At 48.3% G+C, this 20,432-nt stretch overlaps 1 protein-coding gene across 2 annotated transcripts in view; it reads left to right on the top strand.

Annotated features, from left to right (window-relative positions):
• Positions 1-20,432, top strand: part of SYK (spleen associated tyrosine kinase) — an 85,688-nt gene that overhangs the window by 30,755 nt on the left and 34,501 nt on the right. For both annotated transcript variants that reach the window (XM_033123042.1, XM_033123041.1), the window contains exons 2-3: positions 6,206-6,658; positions 8,806-8,966. In XM_033123042.1, coding sequence (XP_032978933.1) covers positions 6,245-6,658; positions 8,806-8,966 — 575 coding nt within the window. In that variant the 5' untranslated portion in view covers positions 6,206-6,244. The remainder of the gene's footprint in view (positions 1-6,205; positions 6,659-8,805; positions 8,967-20,432) is intronic.

Below are 20,432 nucleotides of genomic sequence, written 5' to 3'. Positions count from 1 at the left end.
ACCTAGCCGGACCATCAGATCTAATGCATCTTTTGGAGCAAAAATTAATGTAAGACCCGGTATTATGTTATATTATGTTATATTATATTATATTATATTATATTAAGACTGGGTCTTATAGTAAAATAAGACCAGGTCTTATATTAATTTTTGCTCCAAAAGATGTATTAGAGCTGAGGGTCTGGCTAGGTCTTAGTTCCAGGGAAACACGGTAGTACATCTAATTTACTGATGAAGACGCCAGCACAATGGAACACACACATCCGACTTGTGGGCAGGCCAAAATAGCTAACATAGTGGTTTCCAATCATGATAATGTTGCCACCAGGGAACATTTAGCAATGTCTGGCGGTAGATTGGGATTGTCACAATTGGGGAATGGGGCTGCCTCTGGCCTTAGTGGGTGAAGGCCAGAGATGCTGCTAACGTGCTGATAATGGACAACAAAGAATGATCCAGCCCAAATGTCGTGAGTGCTAGAGTTAAGGAACCCAGAGCTAACATAATGAAAGGTGACATGGAAATGGGTGACATGGAAATGAACAAAAGGAGTGTGAGGGCATGATGCCACCATCCTAGTATGTAAATCAAGGCTGCAAGTGAAAAGGGCAGCTTTTCACTAGCAGAAGCCAGGCATGGATGCTGGGGTTGAGGCCAGCCGGCTGCATTTGTGGATCACATAGTGCAGATGCAGGAGGGGCTGTGCCCATGTGTGTCTAGATCTCAGCGGTAGCAGAATCAAAGCTGCTGCCCTTTCAGGAGGGTCGGGGGCAAAATGGAACTGCATGGAGCAGTGACCAGAATCGTGAACAATATGCCTTCTCAGGACTGGCTCCCACCAGTGCCCACCCAGGGCATCCATCCCAGAGTGGAACAGGTCGCTCAGGAGGAGGTGAGCCCCATGCGGACACCACGCTTCCTCGGGGCTGGGAACCTAAAGGGGGCTGGGCGAGTGTCCCCAGTTCTCTGACTCTGGAACCACGCTCTCCACCCGGGCACAACAGCCCCCTGCACACAGATTTTGCATTACAACAGCAGTGTGCATCCACTGTAGAAACTCAGAAAAGAACAAATCCACGTGTTTTCATTGAACAGGTATTTTGTGAGCACCTGGGATGCCCCTAAGTGTTGGGGGTGCAGGTCAACACTTCCAGACTTTGGAGCTTAAATTTTAGGGCCAGTAGGGCAGGGTTTGTGTTGAACACGATGAAGGAAATAAACCTTTTGGTGAGATAAAGATAGCATGAAGCCGTCTGAGACGCTGTCATCAGCTTACACCTCTCTGAAGTGACACGAATTGAGATCACAGGCCGGAGGAGGTGAAACCACCCAGGGGCGTGTGTGGTGGCCTGGGACAGGAAAGGTCCTCACACGTTAGGACAGGAGGGAGCCCGGTGTGGCTGGACATGGTGACTGTGGGCATAAGTAAGGCACGATGAGGAAGGAGCTCAGGCCAAACCATGTGGGGAAGTAGGGTTCAAAGAGGGTTTTGGATGTGACGGGGACAGGAGATGGCCTGCCAACCTCGTGCTGCCTGCTGTGTAGGGACTGGACCGTGAGGATGAGAACTGGATGAAACGTCCATCGATGTGAGTGAGAGGTTGTAAGCTTCCACCAGGGTGGGGTCAGGGGAGACAGAAGCCGTGGTGTGGGATGTTTTAGAGAAAAGCCCACGAGAGATCCCTGGAGACCAGCTGGTCCAATCTCTTGCTAGATGGCCTACCCCCAGTGGAACATGGCCCTGCATGGAGCTCATGCTTCCTAAGGGAACCCATCCCAGTATGGGATGGACGCGTTGGGTAGAAGACATGTCTTTTCTGACTCAGTGGGTTAGATGTGCGTGGTGCGTGAGGGAGGAATCCTGAAACACATTAGTGTCTCATCCTGGACTATGAGTTTGCTTGGTGTCATTTGCTCAGTTAGGAGAGGCTCAGGGAGGAGCATGCATGAGCCCTCGAAAGCCCCATTCTAGGCGCGTGAAGGATGAGTTGTTCCAGTCAGGTGGAAATGTCAGGTAAGCAGCATTCGGGTCAGGGGTACAGTGGAGAGAGGTGAATGTGAAAATACTCCTTGGCATTTTGTTGGTAGTGAGGCCGTATGGAAGGACCAGAGGGGGCTGAAGACCCAGCACTGGGTTGCAGAGTAAAAAAAGAAAGAAGCCACGGAGGGGAGAGGAGCACAAAGATGAGAGAGAGGCTCACTGAACTTCAGGGGGTGCTGGGCTGCATCCGTGCTGCCGGGACATCAAAGATAGGGCCAGACAGGTGACCTTAAGTTTGGCCACTTAGAGGTTGGTGACACTGGGAAAAGAAGACTCATGGAATGTGGAAGTAAAGGCCAGGCAGAGGACAGGGGGTGGAAGAGCCGAGGGGTGGTGCAGAGGTCTTGACAGCAAATACAAAGTCAGTAAAAGCACCCATGGTGCTTCCACGGTACCCACCGTCCTTTCAGACTCTCCTTTCTCACCCTCGTTGTGTGTATTATTACACACGTGTGTACATACAACTTTTTTATAAACAAAACTGGATTGCTCTATACCACTTATTTTGAAATTCACTTAATTGTACTTGTTACTCAAATATTTTTGACAACCTGCTTTGTGCAAGAACTGCTCCAGGGGGCCAGATAGGGCAGCAAATAAAAACACCCTCTTCTCTCTTCCCCTCCCTGGTGGGGGAACCAAGACAACAGTAAGTTACGGTGTCTTAAGGGCAGTCACCTATGGAGAAATGCTATGGAGAAAAATGAAGCAGTGTTTACAAAACATTGTTTCATGTTATCATGAAATGTATTTAGCCTGCATCATACAATGGCCCCAGAAGAGCAAGTCGCACTGCAGGTGACACTGCAGGAGCTCACCTGACAATGACCTGAAGCCTCACCTTCCTGAAAAGCTACATGTACAGTGCACCAGCTGAGGTACTAGCAGAGTTTGGAGAGAGAAGGGGACCCAAAGCCTCTTTTGTTTCTCAATTTTAAGCTTTTGAATAAAGTGGTTTCACACATGGAAAATAATAAGTGGGAATGTTGAAATAGACAAAAAAAAAAAAATAGGTAGCGAATTGTAGGGACTGTTGAGGGGAAAATTTTCCCAGTGGGTGTTAGAGTTTGAACTTCGGACTTTCCAGGGGTCTGAGGAAAAGGCAGACTTAAGCAGTGCCTGTAAGCAGGTACCGGGGTTATAGGGCAGCTGAGTCGGTGGGTGCAGGGAGGAAAGTGCACAGCGGATGCGCTGTCTCTTCCTGTCCCAACAGCGGCAGGAGCGGTCGACATGACAGCTGTGTCCCAACTAAGGCTGAACACAAACGCAAAACTCTTGGGATTTGCCATAGTAAGTGAGAACTAATATCTGAAAAAACAGGGCGGAAAACAGTAGTGTGGTGACAGACTCCTGTGGACAGTGGCTAGAACGGAGGTGACAGTACCCACGACCATGGCCTGTGTTGTAGAAAGGAGGTTGGGGGCGGGAGAATGTCCTGGGTGGGCACTGGTGGGAGCCAGTCCTGAGAAGGCGTCACAGATGTTGTTCACACCCAGATTAAATACTTCCAGGCTATACCCTGAGCTGTCCTTGCAATAAACCATCTCTACTGTCAAAACCACCACCAGCAACAACAACGCACCAGGCATCACCTATAGCACAGGAAGTCACACCTGGGGCCAGGGGGCTGCTGACACCCAGCTCAGCCAGACCTTCAGCCTCAAGGGAAGCCAGAAATGTCCCCTTGGAGCCGAGTCTGCAGTGTCCCCTTACAGCCACACAGGAGCACCCGCATGTGCCTGGAGGATGGGCCCTGGCAGGCTGCCTCGTCACAGCCTGTCTGTCTCATGTTAGTCGCTTCGGCGTGGGACTCACAGGAGAGGCCAGCACCAATGTAAATGTTAGTGACAAACCGATGAATTTCACAAATAATCGTATTAAGATTTATATAAATTAAAAAGTATTTGTTAACACTTAAAATATTGTTCTTGAAGACCTAAGGTTTTACTTGCGGCTCATGGTGGGCAGCAGCTCTGTCAGGGATCTAGAGCAGCAGGGCCAGCTAACTGCACGGATGCGTCTGAGGCAAGTCTCTAAGACTGTGCACCCGCCCACCCCCTCCCCAAGCAGACAGAGTGAGAGCCAGGACCCGCAGAGGGGACCAGCCTGCTAGGAGAGAGGCTGACAGGCAAGGAGGGACGGCAACAGGAGGGACGGTGACATGCTGCGGGGACCTGTGGGACCCCTGGTGGGGGAGGAACAGGAGGGGAAGGGATGCAGGCCAGCAGCCAGAGTTCTTATAGCCGAGCAGCTGGGGATGATGCAGTTAACCCAGGTGGTGGTAACGGGTGCAGCAAGACAGGAGCTTACACCTAAGCCAGTTGCAAAACAAGCCTGAGAGAAAGCAAGGGCTTCGAAAGGACTCCGGGCGTCTGGCCGGGCAGCACCTGGGTGGGGAAGGCAGGCAGGTGGCAGTGGAGATCTCAGCCACGGGTGTGGTCAGGGACCAGCAGCAACATCACCAAGATTTTTGGCCCTGCAATGCCGCAGGCCCCTGCAATTTCAGAGTCCAGGTGATGTGCACACATGTGGAAGTTTGGGAAGTGCTGGTCTGCAGGGGAGGAGAGTTAAGGGCAGGTGGGCCCAAAGCACTGGGACGTGGCGCGTGGCTCTCACCAACCTGTTATCCACCCATCTGCTCACATAATCGTTAGATTTTCAAACACGTGCCTAATATGGAACCCACAAACAGAGCGTCAGACAAACGTGGCCACAGGAGACCCTTTGTAGGAACAGAGCAGAGTGTGAGGAAGGAGCGCTGAAGGCCTCACTGTTGAGGAGGGCTGGGCTGAACCTGCGACTCAAGTGTCCCAGAAGGATTTGCCAGAGAGGGAGAAAGGCGCAGAAGAGAAGTAGTGCTTCCAGAAGACACACTGACTCGTGGTCTCTCCAGAGATGTCTTCCTTCTTAATAGTGTCTTAGACTTACATGTAAATGTGGACTGTACTTAAAACAAAAACAAAACAAAACTTACTGAGAGATTAATTTTTAGGACCTAGACAAAGAAAAATTGATCATTGATAATCATATGTTAGAAGCAAGCAAGAAAATTATTTGTACCATCAAATTATAAACTCACATGTTACTGCTTTGGCAATGTTGCCTAGAGAGGTCTACGGCCTCTGTTGGGCAGATAATGCTTATGTTTATAACCACTTGTAGGATAAGTCATGTTGAGAAGAGGCTCTTTCACATAATCATGTTTCTGTACATCTCTGTGTCTGTGTGTCTCTGCGTGTCTCTGTGTTTCTGTGTCTGTGTGTGAGTGTTCCTATGTGTCTCTCTGTGTGTGGCTGTGTGTCTGTATGTCTCTGTGTGTATATCCGTCTGTCTCTCTGTGTCTGTCTGCGTGTCGGTGTCTGGGTTTCTGTGTGTGTCTGTTTAGTGAAGAAGTATCTTCTCTGTGACAGGCATCCTCATCAACTGTGGAACCTGCACTATTTCTTCACTATGGACTGGTGCATGGCGGGTGTCTGGAAGTGGTCTGGCAGAGTCAGGGAGGAGACAGTGTGCAGCCCAACGCCAGGGGCTTTCTGAGGACGTTGTTGTTCAGGCCTCAGGGCAACGACTTGTGGGTCCCATCTCCAAGCCAAACTGTACAGGCCATGGTGACCACCTCACAGGTTTAAATGGTGTGTGCCCATGCCTAGCACTTCAGCTCCCTGGGGTCTAACTACAGCGTATGACACAGTACACCCCTGACATTCAGGTGAAGAGTGTTCAGTGACGTCTTCTTCACTGCCCATAGCTCTGAGCAGCCGCGAATGTTCCTTGCAGCGCTGTCTCCATGTGCAGAGAACGGTGGGCACATGCTTGTCTGGGCCCCTCCCAGTGGACCAGCTCCTAAGCCCTGCTTTCAATAGGACTTCTCTTTTTGGTGTGCCTTTTAGAATTCTCTGTTTCTACCAAAGAAAAAAATAAACTTCCTGTGGCCACGTTTGTGTGATGCTCTGTTTGTGGGTTCCATAATGGGAACATGTTTGAAAATCTAACGATTATGTGAGCAGATGGGTGGGTAACAGGTTGGTGAGAGCCACGCGCCAAGTCCCAGGAGGAAAGGGCTTCCCCTGATGGAGGGCCTGTCTCCAGTGTGGGAAGGTTGGCGGCGTTACACCTGGTCCTGCTGCTTGGGTGCTGATCGATGTGCCTCCTTGTTTTGTCCAGGTGGACATCGTGCGCCCTTGGCCTTGAGGGGAGACAAGCATGGCCGCAGGCATGGCTGACAGTGCCAACCACCTACCCTTCTTCTTTGGCAACATCACCCGGGAGGAGGCAGAGGACTACCTGGTCCAGGGCGGCATGAGTGACGGGCTCTACCTGCTGCGCCAGAGCCGCAATTACCTGGGCGGTTTCGCCCTGTCGGTGGCACATGCGCGCAAGGCGCACCACTACACCATCGAGCGGGAGCTGAATGGGACCTACGCCATCGCGGGCGGCAGGACGCACACCAGCCCCGCCGAGCTCTGCCAGTATCACTCCCAGGAGTCGGATGGCCTTATCTGCCTCCTCAAGAAGCCCTTCAACCGGCCGCCTGGGGTGCAGCCCAAGACCGGACCCTTCGAAGACCTGAAGGAGAACCTCATCCGGGAGTACGTGAAGCAGACCTGGAACCTGCAGGTGGGCCGCGGCTGGTCCTCCCGCCGCGCATGCTCTCGTGCTCAGGGGCCCTGGAATTCCACACGGGCCCGCAGTCCGTGCAGAGCCTGGCAGTGGTGCCTCAGATAAGCAGTCATCCCCTTAGTCATCAGTTTGGACAAAAAAATGCCTCACTCCAAGAAGGCAGCCTTTCCTCTTTTGTGGTCACAGTTGAGAGGGCAGTCCTTGCATGGCAGCGATGTGGGTTTCTCCACCGCAGGAAGCCACTGTCACCCAGTCATGCTGGGCCATTTCAGAAGCAACACAGGCATCTTCTGTTCTTTAGTTACCTGAGGGGGCCATCCCAGACAAACTGATTGGCATTTGATTTTATAGCTTCTTAACATCTCCTGCAGACCTTTCTGTGTCAGCATCCACATGGCTGCACCAGCCTGTTTCTGGCTGCCTCCTGTCCTTCCTATGCACTGTAATTTATTTAACTAATACCTGTTGATGGACACTTTCATTGTTGACAAGTAATGCTGCTAGTGACATCTCTCTATACCCATCCTTCTGAGCTTTCAGGCAGTATCTGCACATAACCCTGAACAGGTTGGGTTTAATTTGTGTGTACTGACAGATTGTCATCCAGAAAGGTCCCAGAGGCTGTGACAACTTATGTTCCTGCCACACTGTCAGCAGCCCTTGACGTCAGGAGCCCACAGGCTGGTTGACGGTCTCCTGCTCAGCCCTAGGTGTTCAGCCATCACTCTTGCACTTCCTGGCAGTGTGCGCCCTGCATTCTGCTTGTTTCTGATACAGAGTTCAGACTGCACAAGCTTTTGAGGATTGTACACAGCAACTGTCTTTTTTAATGTGTTCTGTACTAAATTCAATCTTGCAGACAGATAATACTGTGTGCCCAGTATTTTTCACTAGCATTCATTAGATGTGTCTTAGACCATCCTTTTACTTTCTCTAAAGTCAGATAAATCAGATGTAATTTATGCACTGTAAAATTCATCCTTTGTAGGTGTGCAGTTCTGTGAAATTTGACAAACACATAGCATAATGTAGCCCTAACCTCAACCAAGATATGCAGAGTTCTACCACCCATCAAGCACCCTCGTGCCACCCCCGACCCCAGCCCCTGGCAGCCCCTCCTCTGATTTCTGTCCTGTAGTTTTGCCTTTTCCAGAATGCTATATAAACGAACTCACATAGCATGTAGACTTTTCAGACTGGCTTCTTTCACTCAGCTTAATGCATTTGCAAGTCTGCTGTGTGGCCTCACCTGTCCGCAGTTCATTCTTTGTCATGGTTGAGTACTATTCCCCACCCTTTCACTTTGACCTCTACTTGCTTTGTTTCAGAGAATTCTCTGGTGTGTAACTTATTGCTGCTTTGGTTTTTTCATTTCATCTGTAAGGTATGACAAAATTTCCATACTCACCTTCCCTTCTTTCTAACCTCCTCCCTTTCTATTCTTAGTTTGGTTCCTATTCATAATTATATTTATATTTTTTACTTCTTGTGGTTCTTTTTATAACGTCAAATAATTGAACTTTGGTTCTCCATTTACTACTGTGCAGAATTTGTTTCTCTCCCACTAAGAACAATGAGGAAGTGAATTCATCCAGCTGTCAGCCTCTCTGCCATTTTTCTTTTCACGTTGTCATTTCCTCATTGTCTGTCTCCCACACTTGGTGTGGTCACATCGCTTGCAGTTACAGGCAGCAGTGTGTATGAGTGTGCACCTTTGTAGAAGCAGACAGAAGGCACATGTCTCCTTTGTTGCACACATCTTAAGGATTCTTAATTGTTAATAAACGATCAGGTTCAATATAGAACAGTCAGTTCTAGTAAACAGCAGACGTGAAGAGGGCAGGAGGCATGTTCTCCTGACCTTATGGATTATACCAGGTGGTTTCTAAAGCTGGTGTGGCTTTTAAAAGTATTTTAAAGTTTAATTTATTATTTACACCCTTGAAGGTATTTAAATAACATATAAGACCTTATTGAACAAATGAATGAGTGAATGAATGAACGAATGAACACGAGCAAAGAAACAAACAAACAAATGTGATTGTACTTTGCCATGTCTGGACTTAGGACAGATTGGAAATGATTTCTGTGTCATTTTTCATTTAACTTGGTGTCATTGCTCTGCTTTCCCCCACCTGTGGCAGGGTCAAGCTCTAGAGCAGGCCATTATCAGCCAGAAGCCTCAGCTGGAGAAGCTGATCGCCACCACAGCCCATGAAAAAATGCCCTGGTTCCACGGAAAAATCTCTCGGATTGAATCTGAGCAAATTGTACTGATAGGCTCAAAGACAAATGGAAAATTTTTGTAAGTATTGTATCTTTTCTTCTTACCCCATACCCCCAGGCCTGCTTGGACAACCAGGGGTAACAGCCTTTCCATTACCAGATCCACGTGACCCCAGGAAGGGGCCACACGCTGTCACCTGAAACACACATGGTAGCCTGCCGTAAAACGATTCCAATCAAAGCTATAATTTTTAATTCACTGTTTGTTTTGCCCAGTCTGACCCCAAAGTAAACATTCTTCTATGGCCCTGAGCGGCATAATTTAAAGTTAATATTATTCGGCTACAGTTTGCTTTAAATGGCAAACATAGGGTGTGTAGCAATGTCTGTGGCTATCCATTTAAACTAAAAACACCACAGTTTGTTCATTCTCGTTTTCCCCAAGATCACAGACTTTACTTCTCCTTTTATTTGGAACTAAGTGCCGGTTGGGCAGATGCTAAAGAAAATTTGCTGAGTGTAGCTCATGTGAAAGGTCGTGCAGGCTGCTCACAGGCCGGTTTGCAGCCTTCAGCCTTCTGGTCCCAGAGGCAGGTGAGCAGCCCGAGTCGTGCGCGTTGTTATCCGTGGTCAGTAAGCCTCTGTACTCAGGCCCTGGGAATGCAGGCCGCCTCAGGTGGGGTCCCTGCTCCAGAGAAGGCGAGGAGCTGTCTTGGGCAGGTGTCAGCCTTATACCCCGAGGTGCTCTGGCCACGGTGACACAGTGGCACTGCTGGCAGGGCACGCTCACCTGTTTGTCACTGCTCAGTGACCTTCCAAAGATGCTAACTGGGTGCCTCAGTAGGCAACTTCCCCATTCTCACATTGGACACACAAAGGACCAAGTGCAGCCCTGTGATCAGGCAAGCTGAGTAATACCTAGCTGACTTTGCAAACTTTTCCTGGAAATAAAATGTTTTTCCCTAAGTATCAACATAAAGAGTTTCCCTCAGACTTTACCATAATTCCTATTATTGAGGAATTATCTAAAACACACTCTTCTTTTAAAAAGTGATCCTGAAAACAAGTGCAGAGCAGCAGGTTGGCACCAGCAGTGACTGGAACGATGGTTTTGTGGATGTGGTAGCGGCCACTGGCAGAAACCCCGTGGTGGGGGGACCCTCTTTCCTTAGTGTAGCACCTGTCAGCTCATTTTCCCCTGAGGTTTGGGCTTTCACTCTCTTCCTAGGAATAATTTCCAACACAAATGTCATGGGACTGTGTACATAGTGTCTGGTGTGTTAAGTCCGCCCCAAGTTGCATAATCTAAGCAGTGATTGAGGTCTCTCACCTTCTTGCTGGTTCAGACATCTGCTCTCAGGCTCGCAGGGGAACAGCTGCAGTCAGGGAGGGCCACCCACTCCCCACTTAGATGGGGGTGCTGCAAGCAGCCTCTGCCCTGGGACAGCCCAGGGGCCCTGCCTGCTGCTGGGTCCTGTCCCACTGATTCTTCTCTGGCCTCATTCAGGCTTTCCTAGAGAAGGTGTCTCCTGCCTACTTTGCAACCATTTAAATTGGCTAGTGTATCAGTGGACCAACATTTACTGGTGTCCGTGGTTGTTTGAGGCGCTGAATGCCAGCACCATTCTGGGCGTTGGAGGGGGCAGCATGAGCCACACAGTCATCTGCCTTGTGGAGCCTGCGTCTCAGTGGGAGAAGCAGACATTGAGCAGCTGGATGGCAACTGCATGGGATGTCGGTGCACGTAAGGAAGATAGTAGAATAGTACTGGGTCAGAGGACCTGGTTCTGTCTTATGGTGGGTGGTGAGGAAGACCTTGTTGCAAAGGAGAAATTCGAGCAGAGACCTGAAGGCAGTGGGTGATACCCAGCAAGGGAACAGCATGTGTGAGGGCCCTGAGGCTGGAGTGTGCTCACAGGGCTTTCTGGGAATGATAACGGGAGGGCTTGCTGTGGGCAGGCCGGTCTGTCCACTTTGAGGAGGATATTAGGGAGGATCTGTCTGGCTGGGTGTAGAAAAGAGGCCGTGGGCAGGCTCTGAGTGAGCATGCTCGCACTGCACACTTGTGTACATTTGACCACAAGTGCTGTGTTTGTTTCTCTGCAGTGATTTCGGGGCCTCCACCTTGTCATGCCTGAGCACAGGACTACATTCAGTGCTGGCTGGACAAAGGAAGGACATGGGTGCTAGCGTGTGGCCCTGCTGTCTGCTCTGCTCTGTGTGCCAGCCTCTGTTCCGACACGGTCAGGGTGCACTCTGTGTCTCCTCTGTGCAGGCACGCTCTATTGTGGAGAGCGCTGGTCCATCCGTGTCCTCTGCTGTCCTCTGCACACACTGCAGCGAGGAGAAAGGCAGGATTTCTGGGTGTGGACGGCCATGCAGGGGTACTGACCTTGGTGGATGGACCTCCCGCCAGCTCTCTCTTGTCTCAGTGATTATGGTGCCTTGTCCAGACTCATCTGGCCACTTGTGTTCCCCACTGGGGACTGAAGTTCGCACTTCTTGTTGCTCATGGTTTCTTCTGCTGGTTCATTTCTAGCTCTTTCTGGACGCAGTGTGGCTCCAGTCAGCCACCCACTGCGTGCTTCTCATTCCCCCTCAGCTCCCCTCACCCAGCTGCAGTCAGGGTATGCGTTTCCTGCAGGAGCCCGTCTGAGACTGGCCACGGCTGCCCTGCCTGACTCGGGACATCGCAGCAGGGCCTGCAGACATTAGAAATCCTAGGAGGCTCTCAGATCCAGAAACAGAACCTAATGTGTGTGACCCTTAATGCGGGACTTCACGAACTTGATTTAAGTTACGTTTATGTATGTGCACGTGCTGTACGCTGTAAAAGGTTAGGAAATACGAGTTGGTTTGAGTTGTGGATGAGCACAGAAGTAAAGGCTAAGGGACACCCACGGTGACGTTGAATGCTCACAGTTTCCATTGAGGGGAGGACATAGAGCAGCAGATGTGGAAATACAAGAGTTCATTCTGGAACCTCTGATTTACACCACGGTTCAGTGTAGCAGACCTCGGGAAAACATGCATTCTCGTGGCCCCAGAAAACATGGATGGAAAGGTAGCATATTTCAAAAAGTATAAGACCTAGGTTAGGTTATAAATCTTCGCTGATGCAGTTTTAGATGCAGTAGACATGCCTCAGAAAATACGGATTGTGTCTGGGGGATGCTGGCCAACTTAGATCCAGTTTTCTCTCCTTGTGAATTATGCTGTGAAATTCATTTGCGGTGGCAAAACTCCTGAGCCAGAAGGGACCTTCTTGCTAATGGGTCTAAATCCCTCAGTTTTTCAAGGAGGACTTAAGCACAAGGGAGCTTGCCCAAGGCTGTCAGGCAAGTAGGAGATGAGGCTGGAATCCAGGGTCTGGATGTGTCTGGGCTGAGGGAGGCAGCCGCAGAAGCCACCACATCCAGGAACTGCACTGCCACTGCTGCACCCACTCCCCATGAAGGTATTATCGGGGACGTGTCCAGGAGAAATGTTAGCTTCCCCCTCTCCTGTCTTCTGATCACACAGCTTCGATAGGACCACTGAGGGAGTGACTGTGAAGGCAGCTATCGGGGACTTCATGTTGTGTTCGGAGAATAAAGAATATAGGTGTAAGGCTGTTTATGGAGGAGATGGACAGTGTGGGTGCCCAGACCCTCTCATACTGCCTGCGGCATTTCTAGCGATGGTTATTCATCACCTGGTGCTGTGCACCCCCCAAATCCACATGTTGGAGCTCCAACCCCCAGTGCGATGGTGTTTGGAGGTCGGGCCTTTGGGAGGTGATTAGGGTCAGATTAGGGTCAGGCTGGGGGCCCGTGATGGGATCGGTGCCCATAGGAAGAGGAGGAGACTGGAGGCCATGTGAGCACACAGCCAGATGGTGGCCGTCTACGAACCAGGAAGCAGGTCCTCACCAGACACCAAATCTACCAGCATCTTGATCTGGGTCTTCCAGCTTCTAGAACTGTGAGAAAGAATTGTCTGTTATTTCAGCTGCCCAGTCTGTGGTATATGACTAAGACACCTGTCCTTGTCTGAGGTCTGACGGGCCTGATGTGAGCCCTGCACAGGAACACCCAGCCCAGGTCCTGAGGGTGGCGGTCAGAGAGCAGCCCATAAGTGACACCTGAGACTGAGGCTGTGGTGGGAGCGTCCCCTCATCTCTCTGAGGTCTCGTGTGACGGCACAGAGGGCCATTTGGAAAAAATAGTCATAGCGCAAGTGTGACTGAAAAATCAATTTGTTAGAAAAGGGAAACGAAGCTTATTTTCAAAAAATTATGTATCCACTCCCCTAAAGGAAGGATCCAAGATTGGTGGGGTACAAAGCATATACAATTTGGAGACCCTATTCTTAAAATCATGCAAATTTAGATACAAAATACGTTTTTAGAATAAAAAAAAAATCACAGTAAATTACAATTTTTTAAAGCTGGTAAATACTACAAACATACAAAATTTAGAAAAAAATATATACTTTTTTACTTAAATGCCTGACATGTCTAACACTTTTATTTTCTACATTTCTTGACTGCATACTGTTTGATGGCCTCTTATCGGTCATAATTAGTAATGTGATTTTCTGAGTGTAGAAAAGGAAAACTCAGCCCTTCCTCTAGGTCCACAACTCATTGTAGGTAATGCATTCACAATCTTAGGACTGCTGTCAACTTTGGGAAAGGAAGTTGGAGTGGAAGACAGAGCAATCTGTGGTCGTGATTAAACATCTTTTACAGATAGGACAAACCCTAAGGCCATGTGGCCACACTGCAGGCCCCGCTTGGCTGGCCGCGGCTGGGGGCCCGCGAGCCCCCTGTGCAGAAATGCCGCCCCGCGTGGTTTGTGTGCGGCAGCGTAGGGCCCTGGGTGTGAATGCTTCTCCAAGTGCACCTCATGTGTGCCGACATGCAATGTGCTGTGCCCTCCATTTCATCATGTAAAGTATCTTACAATGAAACCGGTCCCAAAAAGCCCCATGTCCTGCCGGGAAAAAAAAAAAAAAAAAAAAAAAAAAAAAAGATGTCGCTTTTTTGTGTTTAGTACCCAGATAAATATTTTACCATTTTTGGCTAAAAGTTCTTGTAAATTTTACAGAGCCAAGAGTGAGTTCAAGGTGACCTCTAAAATACACAGGTGGCAGCTCTCCAAATAGCTGAATTAATGTGACAAGAAAAGGTGGGATTATAGATTTGGTGAGGGAATCATCAAAGCAATAAGTCACCAATATTATTTTCATAGTAGCTTCTATTTCCTGACTTTCAAAGTATGCTGTTAAAAGAAAAAGCTGCAAAGATATTTGTTCCACAAAATATTCATGCAGTCCACCAGATATATGTCAGGCATTGTGATAAGAGCCACGGAGACTGTGACAAACAAGACAGATGTCATTCCCTGCCCTCACCGTGCTTCTATGTCAAACACAGAAAGACATTGCGCAGTGTGATGAGTGACAATATGTCATGTTCCATCCATCACTGTCATCCCAGGTAATAAATTAATGACACTGTTGACTATCCACTGTTATCTTTATTTTATTTCTCTTTACTTATTTATTGTCCATCTGTCCCACTTATTTTGAATGCCATAAGCTTAGGTACTGGCTGCCGTCAATCAGAACAGTGTCTCAGTGGGAGAAATCTTTCTGGGTAAAGGGACATTTAAGCTGTGCACTGAGCAGTGAGGAAAAGAGTTAGTGGAGAAGGAAAAGAAAGTGGTCCCTGGCAACAGTAGTGTCACACAGAGTCTTAAGGGCCAACACCCTGTGCTGAGCATGGGCTGACCAGGAGCGGGCGTGGGAGTGACAAGCTGTGCCACAGGGAGGCAATCACACCAGACAGGAAGGCCCTTCCAGGGTGTAGATCTTGTAATGGCCTGCCCCCATGGGGACTGAGAGTGAGTGAAAGGAGGCCACTAACGGGATGGGAGGAAGCACAGCAGGGGTCTCTCAGGCCGATGGTCATCCTGTTTATGGGCCCACTGTAGAATTTGCCAAATGATCCTTAACCTGGCCAATTAGATTTAGCTGAGGTTGAGGTGTTGCCAGGCAGCTGTGACAGGAGAGCAGTGGAGCAAGGGAAGAAGAAGGCATTGCGCAGTGTGATGAGTGACAATATGTCATGTTCCATCCATCACTGTCATCCCAGGTAATAAATTAATGACACTGTTGACTATCTACTGTTATCTTTATTTTATTTCTCTTTACTTATTTATTGTCCATCTGTCCCACTTAGTGTGGATAGAGGGGCAGGGCAGTGGCTCTATGGGTCCTGCAGGGGAGAGGTGGCTGAGAGGCAAGTCATAGATCAGGCACAGAAGTTTGCAGAAGTCAAGAGACTGTGCTACCTGTGCGATAGCTGATAGTGGGGGCAGGGCAGGGAAGGTGAGAAACCGAGGCAGAGAGGAAGCCCAGGGCAGTTAAAGTCTGATTACCTGACAGGCACACGTGTTGGGCAGTGTGCAAGGGGGCCAGGAGCTAAGGCATGGGGCTTCACGGTCCACCCCCTGCAGTCGAGGTGGGTCTCATCACCCAGCACCATGGGGCTTCACGGTGCACCCCCTGCAGTCGGGGTGGGTCTCATCACCCAGCACCATGGGGCTTCACGGTGCACCCCCTGCAGTCGGGGTGGGTCTCATCACCCAGCACCGGCCAGTAGTTGTTCCACGTGATGGGCGGGAACCGTAGACACATTCCCATAACAGCTTTTTAACATTTCAGTTAAGCTCATGCCCAGGTAGCCTCCATCCCTGTGTTCAGAGGCCTCTGGGGATTGAGTAGGAGTGTGGTTTGCCCCACCCAGGCCCTTAGTCGTCAGCCTTTTTCATCCCCGTGTACAACTGATCTTCTATGCACCATGCTCTCATGTGCTCTGTATCTAAATTCAGGTGTTCCCCGACCTTCCTGCCCCTTTTACTTTCAGGAAGAAATCAACACTTTAATTTTTGAGTCATCCTTTCTGTATTAGCCATTTTCCAGGTGGAGGATGGCGCTCACTCTTGGTTTTCTTTCTTCCTCCCTTCCCTTGCCTTCCATATCCTTTTCCATTCTCTACACACACACACACACACACACACACACACACACACACTCACCAATTCATGCTTCTTACTTTCGGGGCCCTGTGGGAGGCCCTGCAGGTGAAACAATGAGCAACATGCATAGATGGTCCAGAGAGTGTGTACACTATTCTGTACACAACTAGAGAATAGAAAATTCAGTGACAGTGACTCTCTAAGGAAAAGCGTTATGTCCACCCTGAATCAGGGCTGTGAAAATCAGAGCCACATGGTCCTTGTCCAGGGTGTACCTGGCTCAGGGACACCAGGGGACATACCTGTCACCCCTGAATATTAGAACAATACCTTTCATCAGTGCCCTACCCCTCCGTCTCCCCTTGCCCCACCAGGTGGACTGGATTGCAGGTGGATGGCTTGGTCTGGAAATAGGTATTAGTAATCTTTTTAAGTGCAAGTGCAACTCAGTGTAAGGTAGCCTTAAAAAAAAAGTATTCCCAGTATGGCTCATTTCTCAGAGACATTGAGATAGCTAATAAGAATACATACTTGTATTCCCTATGAGCAAGGAACAAATGTGAATTAGCATAAAGGATGAAGAATGAAAGCTATACCTTAAGTTAGATTCTACAAGATAGCTACAAGGTCCAGAGAAGATGATATAAGCAGTGGTTCTCAACCTTCTCTGGACCTTGTAGCTATCTTGTGGTAATATCTTTAGATTGGTCTTCCAGTTCACTAATTTTTGCTTCATCTGTATCTAATTGGTGTTAAACTCATTCGCTGAATGTTTTCCCCTACCAATTACATTTTTTTATTTCTAGCAGTTTGGTTTGTTGTCATTGTTGTTTCAAATATTCCTGAGAATTTTTGAGAGTATCTGATTGCTTACTAGTTTTTGAGATTCCACCTTTTGTTTCTTTGAACATTTCATACATAGTTCTAGTGGTTTAAAAAAAAAACCACACGTACATATTTATTATACTGGTTAAAAGCACAGATTGCTCGGTCACCCCAGCCATGAGTTTTTAACTCACTAGGTCTGGGTTCTGGCTGAACAGTTTGTGTTTATAACAAGTTCCCAAGTGATTCTGATGCTGCTGGTTTGGGGACCCCATTTGAGCCTATTGGAGATGCCTGATATCTACCTAAGCTAGATTAAGAACAGTGATCATTTGGGATTTTCAGAGTTCACTGGAGGGTCTCTAACATATGTCCTAGGGAATGTTCCTACAACACACCTCAAATGCTGTATTATTTTGCTGGTTGAGATACAGTTAACCTTAAAACTGCTTCTATTTGTAGAAAATTAATTGAGATAGTAACAAAAACTCAGGCCATGAAGTCAGACAAGCCCAGCCACTAATAGCTCTGTGACTTAGACAACTTAATTCATTTCTCCTACTTCAGTTTACCCAATGAAAAAATGGGGAAACTCATGTTTTATCTGAGTTGTTTTGGAGATGAACAAGGTAATGTGTATAAATCTAAGCCACTGGTGATCAGGTATCTGTGCTTCGTACAACCATGGATTATTTTATTTCATCCAGTTCTAGAAAATATTCAGCTATTGTTTTCTTTACGTATTACTATCCTTTTATTACCATTTATTCTTTCAGAGGCTCATATTAAATATATTTTAGACATCATCAGTTCATCCTCTACATTCTATCTTATTTTCTATAGTCTTTTCTCTGTCTGCTACACTATGGTAATATCTTTAGATTGGTCTTCCAGTTCACTAATTTTTGCTTCATCTGTGTCTAATTGGTGTTAAACTCGTTCACTGATTTTTTTCCCCGCTACCAATTACATTTTTTTTTTATTTCTAACAGTTCAGTTTGTTGTCATTGTTGTTTCAACTATTCCTGAGAATTTTTTGAGAGTATCTGATTGCTTACTAGGTTTTGAGATTCCACCTTTTGTTTCTTTGAACATTTCATACATAGTTAATGAATATTCCATATCCAGTGATTACAGTTCTTGGCGATATACGTTTCAGTCTCTCCTGCTCTCTTTCTGTTCCTACTCCTTCTGTTGCAACTCATGCTTTTTGTATTTTGGGTGATCTTTTTAAGCTCATATTTGATTGATATTCATCTGTGGGAATCTGGAGCATCCTACATCGGGAATGATGTCCTCCAAAGCTGAAGAAGTTTTCTTCTTCACAAGTCCTTGCTTTAGGGTGGGAATCTCAGGTTCAGGTGTCTATCTTGCTGCTGGCCCAAGATGTTGTCCCATTGTCCACTGCAGTGCTGATACTGCATTTTTTGCAGTATCAATACTCACATTTTTTGCTCTTATTTGTTACTCACTAGTCTCTATTCAAGTTTCAACTCACTTTCTTTATATACATAAATTTCAAAAGCAAATGTGGATTTAGAAAAAATTTCACCTTTGCTCATGTGACTGAATGTGACTGCATGTGGCTGTCTTGAGCCTCAGATGTGACAATAAAAGCTAAGTTCTATTAGCACTTTCATGTGCTGCCATCATTGATCAAAACACACAACTTTAATTGACATGTGTGGTTCTGTGGCCACAAGTTAGCAGAAATAGTCACAACTAATCTGAAGTAAAAAGTTCAAAGGGGGTTGTGGACTAATGTCAATGTGAGTTCACTGGCCTGATCAAGGTCCCATGAAGCTGACAGACGAAGCATGACCTAGTTCCATGTCATGAACTAGAGCACAGGGAAAGGGAGAGGGGAATTTGTGATACAATCTTTAAAGAGGCAGATATGGCAAAGAAGCTTGGTGTGGCCCCAGATTTCAATGTGGGTTCTGCAATGATCCTGCTTTCATTATTTGTGTAGAATGCTCATGTGCCTAAATTTTGCTATAGTGCCAGGCAAAAGCACCCAGCCATTGCGTTTTCTTTTGTCTTTCATGGATCATTAGGGCTGGCACTTCTCCTGAATTAGGAGGCTCTTGTCCTTATATCAGCACGCACACTGTCTGGCATGTCACTCCCACATACTCTCCTTCCCGGCTCCCCAGCTCTCTGTCTCTTGAGAAGCTGCTATTAAGCCCCATGTGGCAATATCTGACCACCTGATACAGCATCAGACCTGGATGGAAGAGTGAATGCTGGCTGTGGACGCCCTTCTTGTCTCTCTGTATGGCCTGCCCCAGCCACAGTGACCGTTCATCATCTGTATGTGGCCCGTGCCAGGTGCCCTCCTTCCCCTCCAGCCAGCCACGCTCTTCTCTTCCATGGGAAAAATTGCATAGGAGAATGAGAATGCCTGGTGGGCTAGGATATGCCCCAGGTGTTCTGCTCTGTCTGCAGCAGACACAGTGCAGTCTCCCGGGATCTTGGTGGGAGGGGGCTGTCTTGAGGGACCCAACAGCTACTGAGTCCTCACTTCTTTGCCCATGTCTGGGCATCACCACCACACATTCTCTGACCCAGGAGGGCATAGGGGTTCAGCCTCTCCTCGCAAAACCAACACTCTCCCCATCTGACCTTTGCCAAGTGTTTTGATATCTGTGAGGGGGGAGGCCTGCTCATCACAGAGCCTGAGGCTGTCCTCCTGGGAGGAGGGTGGTTCTCCTGCCCTCTCGCCAAGGAGAGTCGCCATGCCCATCACATCAAGACAGTCTTAAGGCCAGTTAAGACAACTTCGCAGCCTAGCTCCAACTCAAAGCACTGAAATCCCATACTCTGTAATAGCAAAACACAAATCTGTTGTGAGCTTGCCTTTTCCAAGAAACTCATTGGGAAAAAGTATTCTAGGACTTCTGTGAACAATGCCTGTGGCCACTGACCCTGAGGTTGGAAGGCAGCAGCCCTGAGAGGAGTCAGAAGATGAACCTTTGCTCCTCCCCAATTGGGGCGCCTGAGTGACAACCTGGTGGGTGTATGGGGCAGAGAGGTGCTTCCCTGAGAACAGGTGGATCAAGAGAAGGAGGTGCTTCAGCTTCCAAACCAGTACTTCTCATATTTTAGATTAAAAATTGTCTCGCCCAGGATCTACCTGCACCCAGCAGACACCTCACAGTTACTGGCCGTTAGTGTCACCAAGCCTCTGGTCTTTGCCACCTACAGCTGCCGGGCCTGTGGGTTTCCCTCCTCTGCCCTCATTTCCTGCCAGCTGCCTGGAGGGCTGCTAGGCTTCATGTCCACAGCCCGTCCCTGTGCCTGTCGGCCTGAGATGAGTGCTTAGTGTGCTCACCGGGTCGCCGTCGCCGCTGCTGTCCTGAGGGCTGGCACAGGCTGTCTGACTGGAGCTCCGGGACGGACTCCTCCAGGATCTTTTCTCTGGGGAGCCTCAAAGTAGTGTGTGCCTTTGCAGAAATCGCTCGTCTAAAAGCAAGGACGCTCTCTTTCCCCTCGGCACAGGGTCTCTTTCCATACTGTTTTTATTATGAAATATGAAACACACAAAAGAGTGCATCACTCTATGTGTGCACCTTGATGAATATTAAGAAGCAGACACCAACAGAGTCAAGAAGTTAAACAGCAGCATTGCGGAAGGGCCGTTCCTCACACCCCGCCCTGCCAGAGGGTACCACTTCCTGGACTCTTGTGTCCAG

The sequence above is a fragment of the Rhinolophus ferrumequinum genome, chromosome 12 (assembly GCF_004115265.2).
Source record: "Rhinolophus ferrumequinum isolate MPI-CBG mRhiFer1 chromosome 12, mRhiFer1_v1.p, whole genome shotgun sequence".
NCBI lineage: Eukaryota > Metazoa > Chordata > Mammalia > Chiroptera > Rhinolophidae > Rhinolophus > Rhinolophus ferrumequinum.
This window is presented reverse-complemented; position numbering and strand designations above follow the sequence as displayed.